General features: G+C 50.7%; 1 protein-coding gene across 1 annotated transcript in view; it reads right to left on the bottom strand.

Annotated features, from left to right (window-relative positions):
- The window catches only part of Hs3st3b1 (heparan sulfate-glucosamine 3-sulfotransferase 3B1), a 38,505-nt gene extending 24,560 nt beyond the window's left edge, over positions 1–13,945 (bottom strand). The window contains exon 1 of the mRNA XM_052759022.1: positions 12,168–13,945. Within this exon, the coding sequence (XP_052614982.1) occupies positions 12,168–12,721 (554 nt within the window). The 5' untranslated portion in view covers positions 12,722–13,945. The remainder of the gene's footprint in view (positions 1–12,167) is intronic.
- Between the last annotated feature and the right edge of the window lie 727 nt (positions 13,946–14,672).

Here is a 14,672-nt window from a genome sequence, read left to right as displayed (position 1 = left end):
CATGATGTGTTTCCAGTCTTTCTTCATCCTCTTATAGTTAACCTTTTGTCTTTTCTTTTCTATATTTATACTGTTACCCACATGTATATTTGTTTACACACACACACACACACACACACACACACACAGAGAGAGAGAGAGAGAGAGAGAGAGAGAGAGAGAGAGAGAGAGAGAGAGAATTAACTAGGTTCTGTGTATGAGAGAGAAAATGCAATTTTCTCTTCTTGAGGTTATGTCACCTTACTTAATATTCTATACTTTAAGCCCATCCATTTTCCTGCAGATTTTCTAACTTCATTTTTCTTTACAGTATAGTATATAGATAACAAATTTTCTTGTCCATTCATCTGTTGATGGACAACTAGGTTGATTCCAATTCTTTGCTATAGTGAATAAAACAGCAATAAACATAGAAATAAAGAATTGAATTCTTTATAAAGGTCACCTGGCAAAATGAAAGGCCAGCTTTTTAATTATTTATATTTGGCAATGTAGCCTGGCCATCAGCTCCCGAGCCTCCTGCCTTGGCTTGCCAGGTGCTGGGTCCCACTGCTGATCCTGACTGGTGACCCCCACTGGCTGCTCCAGCCTTCCACATCTCGATCTGCAGGACCTACTATCCACGCCCCAAACTCACCTCTCCCACAGGAGGCCACATGGGTAAGAAGAGGTGGCTTCCAAGTTTCCCAAAGGAGAGAATGCCCATATACTGTAGGCCGCTCTTGACAAATGTTCTTTATTCAGAACACAAAATCCTCAGGAGCCTGTTTTGGGGTTTCCAGCTGCAACTGGAAGAAAATACAATCCTAAAAATAACTAAAAATGAACGGGTGGTCATGCCCTAGAGGAGATGGTAGGAAGGGAGGAAGGGGTGGGGCAGCCCTACCCAGGAGCTACCCCTTTTCTGGGGTCTCCCAGAACCTCAGCACACTAGATATAAGGGTGCAGTTCTAAGCCAGAGCTAGTCAGCAATTGTGATCACTTTTATATGCCCTCATGGAAGGTTCTAGACAGGACTGAGTTACTTTGTAGTCAGGGCAGGGACAGGCCTAAGCCATGTGGGAAAAAGGGCAGTCGGGAGCCAATGTGGCTTCTCCAGGCCTCAGAAGTCTGAGACTTAGAAATGAAGGTTGGCCCTGCCCACGTGGCATTCCTTCACTGGCCTCCTGGCTCACTGTGCTGGCAGAGAAACCCTGCCCAGGCATGCCTGAGTTCTAACCCTGAGTAAAGGACAGGGAGACGCCGGCAGCCAGGCCCACAGCAGACTATGGTCCACGGGCTTCTGTGCATCCTGGTGTCTGGAGTAGATGGGAATAACAGACCACAGCCTTTCCCTACAGAGCTTCAGAGCCCAGGAGGAAGGAGAGATCTATGGACCTGGGGCATGTGGGTACCCAAAAAACTGCAGGAACACTGCCGTGGTAGCAGGTGGGAAGACACAGCATCTGCCTGAGATGCCTGAGCAAGTCTGGTCCAGCAGGCTCAGTGCTAGCTACCTCAGGGTGACCCTTACCAATTTTCCTGTCTACCCTGCCTTGACATATCGAATTACTTCATTTCCCTCAAAGATATATATTGAAGAATTCAGACACACAGCTCAAACAAAGCTGGTGACCATGCTTGACACAGGAGAATCTGGTGGCCTGAAAAGTCCCTATGACTGGTAAAATGAAGGATTCTCCTGCCTCTACCTAAACTCCTACTTCTTGTGTGCTCCAACCAACCTTTAGTATTCTACCATGATTCTCGGGCCTTTTTGTCTGCCCCGAACACCTTAACAGCTCCCTTCATGATCTGCCACTAAACTCATATCCACCCTTCAAAGCCCAACTCAGGAGGGCCCTATGCTTGGGCCCGCTGCGTTTCCCTTTGTTTCATATGCCCCTCATTCAATCCACCCTAGCTGATACTGTGAGCTCCCCGAAGATCCCGATAGTAAACCAACAGCTTGCCTACTTACTAAGTGTCTACTTCCTGCTCGATCCAGTTTAGATGTTCGAAAATGTGGTGGAGAAAATCATGAATGAATGACTGGTGTGAGAAGTACCACCTAAGGCATGACTGGCGGTAAACCTGCCCTGTAACTGCCCAGATCCTGTAAGGCCCCAAGGGAAGAGGGAGAGGGCATTCAATGTCCCTGAAACAGACACGGAACTTTAGAGGACCAGAAATGAGATAAGCATGAAAATCTAGCCAAGGACCAGCCAACAGGATCCCGCTGTGTGCCCTGTGGACTGCCTCTGCCAAATGTCTGCCTCTGAGCAGGCTTGGGGGCGGGGGCATCCTGACAGGTGTTAGACTGTCACCAAGTGGGAGGAGCCTACCCAAGACAGTGAGCCAAGAGATAAGAAGGTGATCCTAGCAGGCTGAAATGCAGACACCCCTGAAACCTAAGTGTACATCAGCAGTAATCGACCCCAAGTTCTTCAGCTAGAATGTCCCACCTGCCTCCTGTCCTTATGACACCTAATCCTGAGAGCTCCTCTGTTTCCGGTGCCGTGAGGACTCAGGGTGCCTTCCAGCATTCTCTATGGCTGCAGATACAAAAACAGAACATGGGTTTTTTTTTGTTGTTGTTACTGGCTTTGTTTCCAGCCCCAGGCTGCTGGTGTTTCTAAGTGTTGTTCACATTATTTAGTGAAGACCTCGGCACTGCATCCAGGAAGAACAAAGATCTTGGGGCCAGGACAAAACACACAGAGACCACAGGAACACTGTGCTGAGCAGGGCGGAGACTAGCTCCATCGTTTCCAACACAGGGCAAACACCCTGCTCTGTAAACACCACCAACTCACAAGACCTGCCTTTGAAAGCAGACCTAAGCTGTTGGGGAAAGTGGAACCTGCAATTAGCCTGCTCTGGGCAACAACAGCCAGAGGAGGCCGGCTACAGAAGCTGATGGCGGCAAGACCTGACTTGAAATCCTCACTTGCAAGCCTGCTTCCCACTCCTCAGCTGGCCACTTCCTCACCCAGCCTTGGATGGACTGTCTATTGCTGCTCCTTCTTTATTGCTCACTTTGTAGCAAACATCTTGGAGGGTGCAGCATGACGTCTGAACAGATACCCCAAGAAGCAGGCTTATGTATGGGATTTGATTCTAACAATAAGAAGGGGCTATCTGTTCCTAGGGTAAGGATGGAGGGGGGCAGAGATGGAAGGAGGGAGGCAAAAAGAGACAGAGAACAGGATCAGGAGTTCAAAGAGCTGCAAGAAGACTCAGAGGCTTGCTCCACCAATATACTCCAAATTGGCATGCAGACAAACACGTCACAAAATGATGATGGTTGTTATGAATTAAAACAGGATACATACAGGATTCTGGCTCAAAAGGAGATGCTAGGTTGAACAAAATTAAACATATATATTATATATGTCATATATATGATCACAGAGAGAGAAAGAGAGAGAATTGGACATTCCGATAACACCAATAACTTTAGCCAGAGAGCTCACTACACAGAATGGGCCAATGTGCAGTGTAGCTACTCTGTGGCAGGGCTGTATCCTGCACACTGCGTCATTGGCTCAGCCACCCTGTTGGGTTCTGCCTTAGCTGTGTGAGAGGGATGCTGGCATCAGAGACAGGTAACTTTCTCAGGTATGTAAGTGTTTGTAGCCAAGACCTGACCTTAAGAGTTACCAACAGGTGGGGAAATACTATCAGGGAACCATAAACTTCAAGACAGAAATTTCTCACTGGAATTGACTTAGGGAGGGCACCTGATGAGGCAGGCCTGTCCCAGGATGGCTACACGGGTTCCAAATGCAAAGGAAGTGAAATGGATTGAGAATGAATGGCAAACCCCATTCAGAATGTCTGTGAGGAACTGGGCTGTGGAAACCTAACGAGGAAAAGTGCGTTCTTGGCATGGAGCAGGGCACGGAGCTCCCCACAATGCCAGGTTACAAATGAGGGAACTAGGCTGCATGTGGGATGACAAGGTTAATAAGGACAGACGAACACTGTGTTCCATACCCAGGACAGCTGAGAGAGGCTCTCCAGCTGGACCCTTTGCCAAAGTAGCACCAGCTCTGGACTGCTGTATGAAGAGCCCAGCCTCATCAACGGCAGCATGTTCACAGGCTATCAAACCCCTATAAAAAGCCAGGGTGGTGGCAAGGCCCTTATTCGAACCAGGGCCTGAGTGAAGACCTGTTAGCACAGGCTTGTCCACTTCGAGAAATGCACCCCTTGGTGGAGAATGGGTCTTGGAAGAATGATGTATAGAAGTGAAGGTACATGGGAAAATCTTTGTGCGTCACACCTGCTTCTGTTTTGAGCCTAAAACTGCTCCAGAAAATGAAGTCTATTTTTTAAAGGCAACTGCTGGATAAATATGCCCTTGTTAGATCAGTAGGGGGAAAAAGGTAAATGCAATTTATAAGAGTGCATTCTTTATTCATGGAGCCTGGTGGCACACAACGTCTAATCCAACCTACTCAGTATCCAGAAGGACCCCAAGATAAAGGTCAGCCTGGGTGACTTGACTGGAAATCTGCCTGGGAATTAAGCTTCGCTCCACTCCCTCCAGTACACACCCACCCACCCACTTGGGGCTTCTGCGAACGAAGCTCATGGGTGGAAACAGGATGTTTCTTCTTTGTGTATCTGTGTTAGCTGGCGGAGCTGGCATATGCTAAATGCCTGGAGCTTCTGGAACAATCACATGGGAGGGCTCCAGGGACTAGTCAAACAGCAAGCCAAAAGTAAGGGCTGGATTGAACAAGGACCAGCTTCCACAAGGCCCTGGGAGGGGTCTGGAGGGATTGGTGTCTCTGATTGTGTCAGCCTTCCAGCCTTCCTCTCTTCCGAGAGAGACTGCACTTTAGGGCAACAAGAATGGGCTAAATCTTGATTTTTTTTTTTTTTTCAGCGCCACTTGCAGCAATAAGTAAGCATCTCCATCCCTCTCCTCACGCCAAACTGAAGTTAGTATCCACTAGACACTTGCAGGCCGGTGTCCTGAAGGCTGGCCCTGCAGGGCAGATGAGTCTAACGCCGTCCAGTTACACAGGGAAGCAAGGCTAACAAGAGGCTAGAACTGGGCAAACATCCAGAGACTCGCTCTGAGAAAGCCCGTGGGCGGGCCTCCGTGCAGGCCCGACTCCATTGGTCTCTCGGCAGCCCTTCCGACCAATCAGCGCGGCCCGAGGCAGCTCCGCCCCGCTCAGCCCCACAGGTGAGGACCCCATGGAAGCGCACGCGTGGCAGCGGTCAGCCGGCGTGGGCCCCTTTGCACACTTATGTCACCAGGCCTGGAAAGGGGGCGGCGGCTCCTCCCTTATATCAGGAGAGGGCGTGGAAAACGGCTTCTCTCGGCCCCTCCCAGTACAGTTTTCACTCTTCACTGACTAATCCCAGTCTCAATGCCCAGAACCGTTTTACAATAACACTGTGTGTGTGTGTGTGTGTGTGTGTGTGTGTGTGTGTGTGTGTGTGTGTGTGTGTGTGTGTGTGTGTGTGTGTGTGTGTGTGTGTGTGTAGTTTACTATAAGGCTGCAGGGTGGTGTGGGGCAAATTCGAGAACCCCAGAGATTCTGGATCCCATGCCCCACTAAATCACGGATGCACACACTTGGAACGGTTAAGGTCTCATCCAAGGAGGTTCAAAGCAGTCTGGCTGAGCTGAAGTGCCACAAACCTGATGCTAACAGGATGCTCACTGTTTACATCTACCCTGCACACAAAGAAAATATCTCATTCTAACAACGTACTTCGTGTCCTGAGAAATGTGAAATCCTCTTCATCAAAGGTCTTTAATCGTGTCTATTTCCATGGCTACACACTCAACTTTTACATTTGGTTTTTGATTGACACCATTTCTATGTAGTCATGAGGTTGAATGTGATGTCTTAATTCCTGTATACACTAGGGTCATTAGCATATCCATCACCTCAAGCTTTTATCATTTCTTTGTGGTGGGTACATACAGTTTTCTCCTCTTCTGTTATAGAATGCCTTATTGTTAATTGGATTCTCCCTGCTGTACCTACCACATAATTTTCATAACTTTGTGGGGCAAAAATAGAGTAGTACAACTTCATTTATACATGTTTCTTACATATCATAGTGAAGTTAGCTTTTTGAGTGAGTCAGTAACTTAAGCTATTTTTTAAAAAAAATTTGTCAAATGACAGCAAAGTGTGGGGAGTGCACACATAAAAGAATTTTAAATGCATGTAAGAAAGAGCCACTCTTCTGGCTCAGAGCTGTGTTGTGCGGTTTCTTGAGCACCAAGGATGTTGTAACACTTAGCCTCGTGCCTATAACAGAATTTACTATCAAGTTACTAAGAATAATTGTTGTTCCTCAAAGATAACTTCCCCCATCTCTGGACAAGAAAAAGAACTAACCTGACATGCACAAACAGCAATTTTATCTGAGGCTGGGTAGTCTGAGAGCAAGGAATAAGACAGTCCTGGCTAGGTAACAATTTAGATATAAAGAAGTTTTCTGGCCTGTTAGTCTTTAATGATACCAGTATCCCATTTCTTCTTTCTTGTCACTTGAGGAGAGCAGGATAAGCTCTCCTTGGCCTCAACACTGTGCCACATAGTTGGGGGAGTCAAGTCTCCCCCACCAGCCCCGCCCTGAAGTTTCTCTGACTCTCTGGAACAGTCCTGTTAGAGCCCCATCGAAACTCTCTGCACTAGAAGTTGTCCTTACGCTGTGCCTGTAGCGTGGGCATTTTGTGCTTCTGCCGGTCAGTTTAACTTCCGTGTTCAGAGTCAGAGCACAAAGCATTCCAAGGGACCCAGTGGGCTCGCTGTCTGGGTCCTGGGCTTCGGTTCTGATGCTGTGTAAACACACCACCTCCGATCTAAGAGAGCTGTCAGTTGTTTTTGTTTTGCTTGAAAACAAAAATGTGTACTCCTAGTGAGCTTTAGATTGTAAATAATTCTAGTGATTCAAACAGTCATTTTGTCGAAGGAGAAAACCTTGTCTCATGGTCTGTTTTAAACTGAAGGGATTAAACTCAACCATGCATATTTAGAATGAGAATTTGTGACACACTGATTTTTCAAAACATAAAAAAAAAAAATCAGAAAAACAGGAGCCGTGTAAGATCACTTTGCAGTGGCAAACAGGATACTTCTGACTGGGAAAATAGATCTTGTCATTATTAGTGTGCATTAAACTACCGCTTTTTAAATAAGTAGATCCTTTTAAAAAATGCAAAATCAAATGAGGTCAGCATTTAATTCCTATTTACTGTAGTAGCCTATCTTTTAAGAATGTCTCCTAAGATATGGGCTGCAAACTAATTTTCACAGACCTGCTGGAGAGTAACACCATTTGGAAGATAATAAGTGTAATTTAATTCATACATTTCGGCATTTTATTTATCTAAAACTAATAGGCCGCTATTAAATATTGACAATTTTATTAACTCAGCATCTGGGAAAACACTTATGATTAGGTTAATTTATGTTATATTTTCCCCCCAACTTGTAAAAGATTAATCAACCATTTTATGGTGTAATTTAGGGGCCTAATTAAAAACAGAGCTCAACACATGCTACACAGTCTTGCTGGTAAATCTTGACAGCGTTCTAACATAATGGTTTGTATTTCACATTGTTGCATCTCGATATCAATGTCTGATCTTCTCCCAGCAGCCTAGAAGTGAGCCTCATACTTGCCTTAAACTCCAGAACCGAGGAAGTGCAATTATTTAGAAACAGATTATCTCCAATGAGATCTTAGCTTCCAGCGAAGTCAGAAACAGGGCTAGCCACCAAGTTTTTAGAAACAGACTAGGCATATGGAAGTGGGAGATCAGTTAAAAATATAAAGGAAATTACTATTTTTCAGTTGTCTCAGAGAGACATTTATTACTGGGTTTTAGGATCTCTAGGAAAATCTGAGTTCTAGTTACATCATCTGCCTTTTGATTAATAAGCACCCAGTAATCACTGTGTCCTTCTTGACTTCGGATCATTCTATCTTTTTAAATGAACAAATTAATTCCAAGGAGCTTGAGAACATGTCACTTAACCTGGGCCTCCCAGCCTGAAAGGGGCAAATGGCATTGAATAAACCACTTCCTCCGGGAGACACTGGCTGTTTTCTCAGCCACTAGACCTGAGGGGTATTTTTGTCATTTTAATGACTCCTTTGATTCTAGCTGTCCTGTGCAGAGAAATAAAAGTGCCAGAATGGTATGATTGTCCTCATCTAGTTAGAAACCAGTGCAGGAGGATTCCAAGTCAACTGTCCGGGCATTACAAAGGCTTTAAGACAAATGACAAAGTGGGCACTCTGCATGGGGGGGGGGGCACTGGAAGTGGGCAAGAAACTCTATTAGCGCAGAAATCACTTTGAATAATTACACATGATTAACAGTATGTTTTGGTCACTAAAATCAGGGAGCCTGGCACAGAATGACCTCTTGTTGGAATAAGACCTCTGCCGCTTTCTAGCTGTGAGACTTTGAGCAAGTTGGTTAACCTCTCTGTGCCCGTGTTTCCTCACCTGTCAAAGTATCCACTTCACAGAACAGTAACGGGGATTAAACTAGCTAAGCTAAACACTTGAAACTGGTACGAACAGTTAGTACAGTTTAACTACAACGTTGTTAAACCACACACACGCACGCGCGCGCACACACACACACACACACACACACACACACACACACATACACACACACACACGGGATGGGGTGTGGTATTGGCCACAGCACTGAAGTGCCAGCTTATTTTGTACAACTGAAAGGGGAGCCATTCTGAGAAAGGAGTTCCCACCACTGTCAACTGTGGAGCAAATGACAATCAAACAAGGTCTGAGTAAGTTAATTCTTCAACTCCGATCATCAAATTCGTGGAAATATACAAAAAAATTAAGCTGGATCAAGAAGAAATGCTTTTTAAAAACTGCATCATTAATACTTCTCCATTTTGGAAAATCTTTAAAAGCTAGTATTTCCATACATAATAATAAATTTGTGACCAGGTTATATAAAAATTTGTGACCAGGTTATATAAAAATATATAAAAAAAAGATTAATTAAAAAAAAACACTTCTCCAGTTTAAATTCGAGTACCAAGCTAGTTGGATGTTTGCTCCACCTGGGGATTTAAAGATCCTGCTCCCCTAGCTCCAAATCTCCCAGACACCACACCCCCACCTGAGAGTAAAGGCCACCAGACAGCCCCCATGAGCCTCTTAGACATCACTATCAGGCACTCACTAAGTTTGGAGGGTAATTAGAGAACACAGGATGTGAACTGGAAAGTCAGCTCAGAACTCTTGGACAAACTGGGACCCGAGCAGACAGAGGCCCGAACGAGCTCACATTAGCTTTGTGATTTTTGCAAACTTGGGCGCTGTAAAGAATCCCAATGGCTGGGTGGTGGCGCAGAGTCAGCCCCAAGCTGCCACCTCTGCAGGCTCTGGCCTCCCAGGAGTCTGGGTCACCCATTGGCTGATAGTTTCTTGGTAGGGAGTATAAAGATTGCCAATTCCCTGGCATCCAGGAAAATCCACCAGGCCCTGGGCCACTGGTCAGGCCCCTGGCGGGGCTGTGTATTAACCCATTAAACTCATTAACGGCTCGCTCAGACACAGCTACGACCTCATTCTACAACCGATTGCCTGCTGACCCCAGAACTCAGCCATCCATTCCACACCCCCTCCCATTTCGTCTCAAATGCCTTTAAAAAGGCCTCTCTCCTCGCTCACACTCTGGCTCTGAGGACTTGTTCTAACCACGATTCTGCCTTGCAACTCCCTGGTTAATTATTATTTATGCTGTTCTCCAGCGGGCGGTCTATCTCCGGACAGAGTAGAAGGGACCCTGCAGGCCTGATTTGGAGCGCAGCCCTGCGAGCCTGGTAGACTCCAGCCGGGCTAGGTGCAACCCTCTGGGTCAGCGTCTTGGGCGCTTGTTGGATTTACAGTTTCAGGGTTGCTTTCAAATTAATCGTGAAGTTTTTTACATTGCCAGGCACCCAGAACGGTCTAAAATGATTTACAAGTTTTAAGTAAACAGATAGCATTTTAAATATTTTTTTTTTCTTTAAGAAAATATCCAGTAACTCGGCTGGCCCGCCGATCCCTGGGTGGGACAGCCCGGGAAGGCCGCGGCCGGGAAGGACACTTGTACCATGGCAGTTAGATCCACCAGGTCACCGCCTCGGGGCCTGTGCCTCCCGGTGGCGTCAGAAGGAAGAGGACCCTGATCCACCGCGGCCTGGTTGAGCCCGGTGGTCCGCGCGTCTCTGAGGCTGCTGGCGTTGCGGCTTCGGGTCGCCGGTCTCCGCCACGCTCTTTGGGCTGCGCTCTCCGCGGTCCGAGAGCAGCCAGAGCCTCCAGCGCACCAAGGGCGGTGGCAGGTGGAGGCAGCCACCTCCGCCTCCGCGTGAATCTTCCAGTGGGGATTTCCATCGCCTGCCTCAGGTGCCTCTAACACCCTCAGGGGCGCAGTGACTCGCCTGCCAGTTCCTCCCAAGCCGGCCTCAAGTGGGTCTGACCAAAAAGCCGGGGCTGGCTCGGGCTCGGCTCCGACACAAATGGTTCTAATCATTAGCCTGCCACCCGGTCCTCGGAACATTATCCCGGGAGCGGGGGTGTGTATGGGGAGCATGGTGGGATAGAGGTAATATTATCAACACATCGATGGCAACAGCCTACGGTTAGCGAGGCCCCCATGGTAAACTGCACCTTTCCGGGCCCACCCAGAATCCACGTTATTCCCAGTGCCCGGATAAGAGCACCCAGGCCCACCGGTGGGATGTGAACCCGGGCGTTGCATCCGAGTACCCATTCTTAACCCGCAGTGTCCTGGGAACTGCGAGAAGGGCGGCCGTCACAGAGGGCTTAAATCTCGAGACTTGGGCAACTCCTCACAATTAAAAAAAAAAAAAAAAAAAAAGCATAAAGGACAAAGGGGAGGGAGGGAGCGAGGCTGGGAAAGGAGCTGCTTTAATCCTAGGGGTCAGGCCCTTTTATTCGCCACGCCATGGCGTCCTGGAAAGTATGGTCGAAGTGGAGAGCGGGGTTCGGTTCGTGTCTCTCCCTGTTTTCGGAAGTCGTGACCCTCTTTGAAAGTAATTGGGTCTGGAAAAAACTCGGGGGAGACGCGAGGGCTGGGTGGTGACCTAAGGGGCTGGGGACCCGACCGGGTTTCCGGAGACTGGGGTGTGACCCTTCCAGCAGCTCACACCAGACCAGCAACCCGGGATGCAGTGGGCAGAGGTCGCGATTGTGACCCCGGAGTCTAGGTCCCTTTGGAACTGGACTCACATCCGGAAGCCGCGACCTCGAGGCAACCCTTATTTCTCAATCCATGATCCAGGGATATTCTTTGAGTCCGGACACGTACTGGGTCCGCGGAATCTCGCGCCCTTGCCTAGGCTCTCCCAGCACAGAGGCTGGGGAGGAGGCAACCGACCGGCAGCTTCCCGGGAGCTTGGGAGCCTAGAAGCCTTGAAGAGGCTGCGGGCTGCAGTGCGCGCCTTTGCCCGACAGGGACCAGCACAGCTCCACGCCCGGCGCGCTGCAGCTAGCAAAGCCGCGTAGCCACACCGCCACCCTCCCAAACACAGGGGGGCTCGCCAGCCAAGCGGGTCAGACCCCCTTCGGGTTCCGGTAACAAGGAGAATTGTAACAAAAAGTTAACAGACTCGAGGCGGCCTTGGCGCTGCGCCTTAGCCTGAGCCCCTCTCTCCATCTGGGCAGCAGAAGCGACTCTAGTTGTTGGTGCATGGAGGAGGCTGCGACCCAGAGGCGCACAACACTCCGACAGCACTCCTCCCCGCGTCCCGGGCTACGAGAACGACAACAAAGTACTAGCCACGCCGATTTATTCGAGTGGGATGTCGCCACCGCCGGAAGGTAGCCGGTTCCTCTGGCGCTTTCTCAGTAGCTGCCGGGTGTCTTTGCAGCGAGGTCGCCAGAATGATTCTAGGGCTCAGCGGACTACTACGGAGCCACCGGCGCCCCGCTACAAGTTTCTGTAGGTTGCTGTCACAGCCTAGCCGGGCGCACCCGGATTTCTGCCACCGTCCACCCGCAATGTGAGGTCACTCTTTGGTCCCTGCCCTCCCTCGGTTGCCCGAAGTTGTACCCCTGCTACCTCCCCACCTGACGCGCAACGGCTCCGTGGGGGGACACGGTCGGGATCGCGGCCAGCGTAGCTGGCCCCCGGATAGGAAACTCACCGGTACCAGGCGAGGCCCTTGTGGTAGCTGCGGTCGAAGAAGTGGGGCTCGGCGCCCACGGCGCGCACGTCGGGGTGCACGCGCAGGAACTCCAGCAGCGCCCTCGTGCCGCCCTTCTTCACGCCGATGATGATGGCCTGCGGCAGCTGCTTGCTCCCGGAGCCGCTGAAGAAGCTGGAGATGGGGCTGGGGGAGTCCGGTGCCTCGGGACTCTGCTCCTCTTGGCTCCCGGCGACTACTGTCTTATCCTTGCCTGCAGCCAGTGAGTTGGCCGGCGGTGCCCGGAAAGGCATCTTTGGGGATGTCTCATTCGGAGCTGTTACCAGGGCTGGCTGAGCGTGAGCAGCGCGGGATCCCGAGCCCAGAAGCAGCAGGCCGGGCGCGGCGGTGCAAGAGCCGGCGCACGAGTACAGGAACATGTACAGCCAGATGCAGAGCATGGCGAAGAGCAGCGCGAGCTTCCTCCTCACCGGCGGCGGGGGCGGCGGCGGCTGTGGCAGGAGCCGGCCTGGGACATCGAGGCAGGACCGGCCGCCGCTCAGGCGCTGCCCCATACGCGGCCCGCGGGCGCGGCCAGGGGCATGGCTCAGCACATGGCGCGAGTCCTGCCGGAGCAGAGAGCACCGGTAGGGTCCCCTGCCGCTCTGCGCCCGAGGGATTCGGTTTATTGCCCTCGTGGGCGCGCGGCTGCCGAGGCTGCGGCTCTTCCTCGGGTGGCGGCGGCAGCTGCAGCGGCGACGGCTCTTGACATGTTGCCCACCAGAAGCCGGGACTGGAACGCAAAGTCCGGGCGGCGGGAACTGCGGGCAGACGCGCTGCGAGGACGCTGTAGCCCGCACCCCGGATACTCTGGACGGGACGCACGGCAGCTCGCCGGGGCTGCCTCCTCGCAGCCAGGAGATTGAGAGCAGCCCCGGCGCTTGCCGGCAGAGGCTGCGGAGGAGAACTGCGCAGGAAGAGAGCCCGGCACTGAGGTGGAGTGGGCGGTCCCGGCCTTCCGAGTGACGGGCCGCGCTACCTACCAGGAACCGCGAGCAGCATGCAAATGTCAGAGCTTCACCCAAGTCGAAACAGCCAATCGTCTCACGGAACGTGGGGGTGTGGAAAGGGCTCGGAAAGGGGGGGAGAGCAGTCTGGGGTTAGTATTGGCTTCAGAATTCAAGAGGCGGGCTCGGGGAGGCGGGGCTACCGGCTGGTGACAGGAGCAGATGGTGAGGATGCTGGAGTGACCCAGAGCTGGAGGAGCTTGGTCCCACCCAGTTGAGTGGCGCTCTCCTGTACACGCGCGCTTTTCCGCACTCGATCCTGGAGCCAGCCTTGGCTGTAGTTGCCTTGTGCAGTCCCCATCCAAGAGTTCGCCATCTGGTTCCTGAGTGTGAGAGTTACAGAGCAGAGATAAGGATGGAAAAGGGAAAGCCAATGGGACGTATATCCAGCCCCACCGCGTACCCAATTCCACACTCTGGGCTCAGGGGAGGGCCCCAACAGACCCTGATTTAGAAAGTTAAGCAAGGGAAAATCTAGCCGGAAGTCACTGACAACGTTCCCCCCAGTCTGTCTTAATATTTGTTGAGAATGGTCTCCTTGCGCCTGCCGGTTAACTGGGACAGATGTACACTCTCTCGCGCTTTCCAAACTGTCTTGAAAAGGCTGGGGAGGTGAGCAGAGGGAAGAGGGGGTAATCTGTTTAATTTTAAGACCCTAGCTGAAACTTTAAGTCGCATGTAGGAGGTTTTATATGGGTATCTGGTCCTTGGCAACATTAATTTGATAAATACTGTAACTTCCCTTTCTCTCGAATAAACAATAAAGCCGGCATCCTGCCCCACTTAGGAGATTGTTTGGTTTTCTGACCTATGACATTGATTCTTAGGCGTTTTTCTCTAGTAACTCTTTTTAAATCGACATCTAGTAGAATGTCGATTGAGGCACATCCACGAGTAGTAATTGAGTAGCACTTATTTAATAGTGAAAATCCACTCGGACGTTCTTCCTAGTTTTGCACCTTTGTCCAGGGGAGCGGCTGGGAAGAGGGTCTTAGCAGAAACTGTCAGCGCTGGTGCAGGAAGCGCGGGCGCTAGTGGTCAAAGCGCGGGCTCTAGGGCCAAATTCCTGCGCTGGCGTTCAGAGTTAGGAAGGTCGGGATGCTGAAGTTCACCCGGGTGGCTTGGGGGCCTTTCAGTGCCTGGAACCCATTCTCCGCAAGGCCGACAGGCCTCCAACGCCAGGCTGCGTGCGGTTCCGGGGCAGAATTTTCATTCCTTCCGACCCCCGCCCGGGCCAAGGAGGCCCAGGAGGTGACTCACTCTGCGGCCACCGGCGCGCTGCTCTTCCCGGTGGGCACGAGCGGGCGAAGCGGAAAAGAACTTATCCTTTCCTCCCTACTCAGCTATCTGAGACCAGTGTGCAGGTAACCAGAGCGCATACTTTTCTCTTCCGGAATGAATGTCCCCAAACGTCCGGAGCTCTTGCCGCTCCCCCACAGTCCGGCTTCCGGCCGCTGGG

The sequence above is a fragment of the Peromyscus californicus genome, unplaced genomic scaffold, assembly GCF_007827085.1.
Source record: "Peromyscus californicus insignis strain IS unplaced genomic scaffold, ASM782708v3 Scaffold_3__1_contigs__length_106647218, whole genome shotgun sequence".
NCBI classification, from domain to species: Eukaryota; Metazoa; Chordata; class Mammalia; order Rodentia; family Cricetidae; genus Peromyscus; species Peromyscus californicus.
This window is presented reverse-complemented; position numbering and strand designations above follow the sequence as displayed.